Source organism: Amborella trichopoda, chromosome 3 (assembly GCF_054954075.1).
Source record: "Amborella trichopoda isolate Santa Cruz 75 chromosome 3, AtrichopodaSantaCruz75HAP2 v2.0, whole genome shotgun sequence".
Taxonomy (NCBI): domain Eukaryota; kingdom Viridiplantae; phylum Streptophyta; class Magnoliopsida; order Amborellales; family Amborellaceae; genus Amborella; species Amborella trichopoda.
In genome coordinates, this window is record NC_142338.1 from 45,065,968 (window position 1) to 45,072,930 (window position 6,963).

Sequence of the window (6,963 nt, forward strand, 5' to 3'; positions counted from 1 at the left end):
TTATTATTATTATTATTATTATTATTATTATTATTATTATTATTGTTGTTGTTGTTGTTGTTGTTGTTGTTGTTGTTGTTGTTTGTTGTTGTTCTTGTTGTTCTTATTATTATTATTATTATTATTATTATTATTATTATTATTGTTATTATTGTTCATCATCATCATCATGGTTTATCTCTGAATTTTGGATAAATAACTTGTTTTCACTGGCACCCAATGTTTTTTTATGTGTCTCATGCCCTCAGTTTGATTGCACAGGGGTCATGGATTGTGCGGCAAAGCGTTGGTAGTACACCCTGTTTATTAGGGAAAGCAGTTGACTGCAATTATATTCGTGGACCGACGTACCTAGAAGTAAGAATGCACGATAAATTGCTTAAAATGGGACTCATCTCTCTCTCACTTGTTATCTCCCATGGAGCATATTTAACTGCCAAGCTGCATCTCTATGTATTTTAAAGAAAAGACTGCAACCTTGTCTTAAACAAAAGTATATTGCTTCTCTCTCTCTCTCTCTCTCTCTCTCTCTCTTGCATATCAATCTGCATTTAAACACATTATACTTTGATGAATTGGTTGGCTTGCATGGGTTTTGAAGGCAGCAAAACCATGTCCAACAAAGTGGGTTTGGAAGGAACTAAAACCACATCTAATGAGAACTATTTATATATGATTTGCAGATAGACGTTGATATAGGTTCATCAACTGTTGCCAATGGAGTGCTTGGGCTGGTATGTGGTGTTATAACTACGTTGGTGGTAGACATGGCCTTCCTCATTCAGGTACATAGCCCAATCGTGCTTTAACTATGCAAACTTGGTATGGAAAGCATGTCATACACCAGTGGTGCATGATATATGGAACACAAGGAAAGTCAATCATCCGTTCCGAATGATAGACATGGAGGTTAACCATACCAATGGAAATATCTTTCATCAGTATCTGTCTGTCATTCGGGGTGGTCTGAGGCTAATGCTGTGGTGTACTTTGTCATACTTCACTTTGTAACCCTTTTTTTTTTTTTTTTTTTGAGAAAAGAAAAGCCATGGTTGTAACTGTAATCATGCACATCTGGGTTGTTTCTTGGCGTGTTTCTAATTTTGGTTAGTTTTTGTGGAAATGGGTTGCAACAGGGCCAGCGAGCCTTGAAGGTCTTGCCTGGCAGAGTGAGTCCAGGCCTGTCGTAGGGCTAGTTGAGCTCGGCTGAGTCTTACTTGAAAGCCCTTTAGCTTAACGGGCTGGGCCTCGGCCATAGTATGAGGTCTGACAGACCTTAATTATATAAAATTTAGTTCAAAATGGTGAAAATGGGTCGGCAGGACCAATGGGCCTTGATAGCCATTGCATGCTGGGTCCTGGTCCCTTCTTAGGTTCCCTCGGGCCCTTCGATCAAGGTTTTTTAGTTTAATGTGCCCGGCCTGGACAGCCTAGGTCTGAGCCACTAACACCCCTAAGTGGAATCTTCATACTTAAAGTTATTTGTTAGTGCAAAATTAAATTCCTGCATTTCGATGCTAACATGATCTATAGTAATAAAATGCATGTGAATGGTATCAGGAAATATTTATAATGCAAAATAATGGAACATTGAGAAATTGAACTCAAATGTTTTTGCTGATTTATGGCAGGCAAACACGCTTGCGGAGCTGCCTGAGCGCCTCATTGGGGCTGTACGTGTCTCTCATGTCGAGCTATCATCGGCAATTGTTCCTAAACTCGATGTAGAACCTGAGGCTGATGTCAGCCAATAATGGTAGGAATGGAACTCTCTCTCTCTCTCTCTCTCTCTGCCCCCCCCCACCCCTCCTTTCTTGTTCGATGCTCTTTTTCTTTTTTTTGTTTGACTCTCTCTCTCTCTCTCTCTCTCTCTCTCTCCCTTGCTCGCTCATATTTTTACAATTCTTGTTGGTGGTCGAGGACAGTTGCATTGTGCATTGAAATTCAAATTGTTTAGTTGGCCAATTCAAGCAGTGGTAGGCCCTTTCATTGCTGTCATCCATGTATCCATGCAAAAGCTGTGGGTTTATTTAGTGCAAAAGGTGATTTGTGCATTATTGAGAAATTTCTATATTCCCATTCTTTGGTAATGATCATTTATGCATTTGCCATGAAAAGAATATGTGCTTGTCTTATCTCTATAAATATATATCCCTTTTAAGTGGAATGGCGATCAGTACTTGGGCATAGTTACTGGCTTTTCACAGCAAGAAGCTGAACGAAATAGGAGTCCTGTTCCATGACTAGGTAACTTTGAATTTGGAGGCACTGCATGTCGCTGTACAGATTGTCACATACAACTCATTTTCGTATTTCGATGGTTCTGCAACTACCTTTTTTATGTGCGTAAAAAGTTTGGTTTGTATATTGCAATACTGATAGTTGGTTCACTCATCTTGTGTGTATGGGTCTTTCAATGTGTTTGAATATGCACAGAAGCCTGGAGTTTGGATGATATGCTCCAATGCCAATACTTGATTAACCATTTTGTGGGGATTCCTCCCAAGTTTGGGGTTATATCTTGGCATGGTTTCTACTGAAATTGTGCCCTACATAAAAATGATGTTGTGATATGGATATACTTCGTCTCATTATCAAACATTGGACTAGCTAAGAGCCAATTTCTTGTCTTTTTCTTATTTTTACAGCAAGGAAAACCTGAATTAGCTAATAGAAATATTGCAGGAGACGATGCCCCTTCAACACCAATTTTTCGAAATAAGCTCTGCAATTGTGTTTGCCCTCCTGTAAAAAGATTGATAATTTAGCTAGCCATAACTCGATGCTCTCCATTGACGCGGACTTGGAGAGGTTCAAGTAGAAAGTGATTTGTGGTTGAAGAAATAGCATATTCAGTATTTTTTTTGGTTGCTCCCTGATGGGATGACTCCACAATAGTCTATGCGTGAATACCCATTTTGATTTATGCACATGAAATGCAACGGTATTGTAGACTTCTAACGAGGTAACAGTAAGATGAAACTAAATATAATACCATGCATTAAATCTTTATTGTTGAAGGTTTATGAAGAGAAGAGAAGCTTGCAGCGAATGGTGTTGCATCTTTTGAGAAAGAAATCCCATATCTATCATCTAAAATGTTTAGCTCAAGGCGAAAATCTTATGCCAGAAAGTTCTTGCGTCCACATCGAGCAAGAAACAAAAGAAATCGTTGTCAAAAGATTTCCAACTCCGGCAGGAGTATACTATCTATTTACTCTCTCGAGTAAAACTTACTCTTGCGTTATCTGTTTTATCTCAAATTTTGGGGGTGTAATCTTTAGAATCTAGCAATTGACCTCCAAGAAAAATTAACTTCAAATTTTATGTGCCTAAAAAAATAATCATACTAAGATTGCATTGGTACCCTCCAATTTTTTGGAGGGACTGATCTAGATGCTTATGAACCCAAAATCTTTTTTTAAAAAAAAAAATAATCATCTACTTATAATTCGTTATAATTAGGTAGATCCCAAAACTTCAAATAAAGAAAAAAATCTCAAGTTAGTATTTTGCCCAAGGAGTAAATGTATGGAATGCTCCCAAGGGAGCATGGTATATACACACAATGTTTATAATTAGCCTAATCCACAACACTTTGGGTCCAAATCAATTTGAAGTACGGAGGGCCACTTCTGTTTCATCAGGTGGAATAATAAAAAGGGAAATTTGTTTTATGGATGGCATTTCTACAATATGCAAGGTATAAAGCATCTATCTTAAAAGATGGATGCAAATAGGTGGTCCCTCTAAAAACAATTAAAACTAGCAAAAATAGATTTTTTAAGAGGTGACTCATTTCTACATGAACACATGGAAACCGTGTCCAAATAAAAATGGCTCGGATGCTAAAAGAGTCCTTAGCCCAATCAGCCCCCAATCACGATACCCTTTTATGAGGATGCAAGGAATTAGAACTCCTTAGCACTGGAAAAATGATAAAAGCTTGAGAGAGAGAGAGACAGGAGTACGAAACTGTGTTTAATTCTCTTGCCTTTGAACCCTAATTGCCTCTTATGATGATTAGACAGGGCAAGCTAGATGACCTAAAATCACAGCTTTGGCATCTGTACTTTATATGGATTCTTACAACATTCTTCAGTCTTCATAATTGGAAGGAGAGGGAGGCTCCATGCTATCACTGCTCTTATATGAAACGTGTCTCTGTATCCATTTCCGCTTTGTACACAAAATTGAGCCTACATAAAGAATAGCAAAGATTAAAATGAACACTCCAAAAGTAGAGTTTAAAACAAAATCTCTTTATGTTGAATGATTTTTGTTTTTTTTTTTTTTTCCGTATTTCATGTTAATTACATATCTCTGCAGATAATTTCTTTGCAATCAGATGAGCTCACGTATGGTGTTCGAAGGAAAACAATGTCAGAGTTTATCTTTGAGATACTGCTGGTCATGATTTTGGCTCGCCTTCACAATATCACAGCAATCGCCAAAGTATCCAAGAATTTCACTTTCGATCAAGTGCCATGAAAGCATCATTCCTGCAGCAAAATGTGCTTGAAGCCAGTGGAGTGAGAGAGAGAGAGAGAGATTTGGCTTGCAATTTGTTTAAACACAACGTTAGGATATACCTCAATTTCAAGCGGCAGAGGATACCTATGTAGTGTTACTCTGAATTTATCTTCTGTAGCCGGGCTTTGGCTGTGTCTAGTTGTGGGTGTTTGGGGATTTTAATTAAGGGGATTATATTTTTTTGGGATTTTAAGGCTTATTTTGGTAGTCTTCTGCTTTAGGTTATAAGAAGGGTTTAGTTAGTTTTTATTGTTTTTTTATTTTAGTTGTTATCTCTAATTTTTAGAATCATTTATTTTTTTAAGTCAATAGTGGGTAGCTAAGATTAAATAGAATAGGTGGCTAGGATTTTGTAGGAGCTTTCTAGAGTTTTTTAGATACTCACCTACTTGTTCTTGAGGGATTAAGGGTCGAGTTATGTTTTTTTAGAGACTTTGCATTAATAAAATTTGGGATGTGGATTCTGTTGTACGTGGAAACTTTAAACCCAACATGTTGATTTTTGGCAAATAAAGTATGAAAAAAATATAACAAACAACAAGTAAGAAAATAAAGCAATGAAGAAATAAGAGAAAAAAAAGCACCATAATTTACATGGTTCGTCACATATGTGACTACATCAACGGATACGGTAAATTGAAATCTACTATATCAATAAAAATTACATCATAGATTTTGGGACAGAGTTGTCTCTCTAACTTCGATAAAACTCAGTCAAGCAACCCACCCCTATTCTCCTGACCGACACCACATGTCGTTCTTCCCTCTCTTTACTTCTAACAAACATTATCAGCACCAAATAGAGACGTGAAAACGAGAAACTGATTTACTTCTAGCAACCATTACCAATACTAGATAGAGACGCGAGAGCAACGAGAAACTGATTTTCTCTTTAACTGCAAGAAACTAACTGTCTCTAACTTAAAAGAGAAATTACCCAAAATTTTCATAGGAACCACTTCTCTACAAAAAAACCAGCCTCTACAGGAGGCACCATCTCAGTGTTCTTTCCATTAAGAATCTCTCTTCTCGCTAAGGGGAGGCCTTGCCTCTCATTCACACTGTAGAGGCACCATCACAATCTCTCTCTCCATAAAAAGCCCTCCTCTCTAAGGGGAGGCCTTGCCTCTCATTCACAAGAAGCCCTTTCCTCTCTCTAGAAAAAAAGTTGCTGCTTTTCCCATGTGGTGACCCAAATAAGGCACACATATTCTTTCCTTTTTCATCCCATATATCTCAACAACCAAGATATATATCCATGAGTCTTAAGCTTTTTGGATTTCTATTTCAGCAATCTGAATCCTACATAATATGGGGATTTCTTTATATGGCTGATTTTGTATATCATCATATTCAACATGTTTTTCAGCACTTTTTGTGATTTTCTTCCTTCTCTACTCTTCTTCTTCACAGAAATAGATGACATGTCTTGAAGAGAATAAAGTAGATAAAGGACGAAAATCACAAAAAATGAAGAAGAATATACCTCCCAAATTTTATTAAGGCATAGTCTAAAAAAAACAAACTCTGCCTTAAACCCTTTAATAACAAGTATTTAAGTAACTCAAAACTCATAGAAAGTTCATATGAAATCCTAACCATTTAGTATATAAAATCTTAACAACTCATTTAGCCGACCCTAAATAATTGGAAAAAAGCTATTATGATGATGATGAATCCTATCCACTCATTATTAACTTAAAAATAAATGAATGACTCCAAAAATAAAAAGTCAAATAAAAAACAATAAAAATAGAATAAAAACTTACTAAATCCTAATAACCTAAAGTAGTAGACTACCAAAAATAAGCTTTAAAATCGCCAAAATAGATATCCCTTAATCCCCTTAATTAAAATCCACAGAAAAACCAAATTTGTCCATCTTATGCCTTATGCCTATGTCAGTTGCTCTACCAATAAAGTGAAATATAGTCTCTCTCTCTTTCTCTCTCTCACATAGATAAAATTTATATAAGGTTGCAACTTAAAAATGTAGAATTAAAGATGCACCTCAAAAATCATTGGGAAAGGTTGTTGTAATGTTGAAAAACTCTCTAATTGATCATCTCAATATCGAGATATATGAATATGAAAAAAAAAAAAAAAAAAATTTGATTTATAGAAATAGTATATCTTGCAACACATTATCTTAGACTGTCCCCTTTCAAGATTTTCATACGTTTATAGATCTACTTAATTTTAGCCATTTTTGGAATTTAAAATTTTATTATTAGGGATAAAAAATAGATTTTCAAATAATCCTAAGAATTTTTTACACCAAAATTATATATTATGATAAAATTTGGAGGTGCGCCTGGATTGTGTAAGGTTGCACCATATAAAACCACACCCTATATATATATATATATATATATATATATATATATATATATATATATATATATATATATATATATATAGGGAAAATAT

The 6,963-nt window shown here is 35.6% G+C and overlaps 1 protein-coding gene and 1 long non-coding RNA gene across 16 annotated transcripts in view; one reads left to right on the forward strand and one right to left on the reverse strand.

The window, feature by feature from the left end:
* LOC18443964 (protein ENHANCED DISEASE RESISTANCE 2) overlaps positions 1-5,012 on the forward strand; it is a 33,497-nt gene extending 28,485 nt beyond the window's left edge. For 5 of the 14 annotated variants that reach the window (XR_016051279.1, XR_016051282.1, XM_020673332.2 and 2 more), the window contains 4 exons: positions 262-357; positions 684-785; positions 1,632-1,756; positions 4,330-5,012. Coding sequence is in view for 9 of the 14 variants with exons in the window: in XM_020673332.2 (XP_020528991.2) it covers positions 262-357; positions 684-785; positions 1,632-1,754 (321 nt within the window). In the remaining 5 variants the exon portion in view is untranslated. Of the gene's footprint in view, positions 1-261; positions 358-683; positions 786-1,631; positions 2,118-2,648; positions 3,010-4,329 lie in introns of those variants that run through there. The other 9 variants (XR_016051278.1, XR_016051281.1, XM_020673334.2 and 6 more) reach the window with 4 other exon arrangements.
* Positions 3,649-4,514, reverse strand: LOC148782897 (uncharacterized). Of its 2 annotated transcripts, none has more exons than XR_016051290.1 (2): positions 4,359-4,514; positions 3,649-4,199 (listed from the first exon to the last, which is right to left on the reverse strand). It is a non-coding gene; the product is annotated as an uncharacterized LOC148782897 (long non-coding RNA). The 2 variants fall into 2 exon arrangements; XR_016051291.1 differs by having other exon boundaries at positions 4,318-4,401.
* Positions 5,013-6,963: the final 1,951 nt, after the last annotated feature.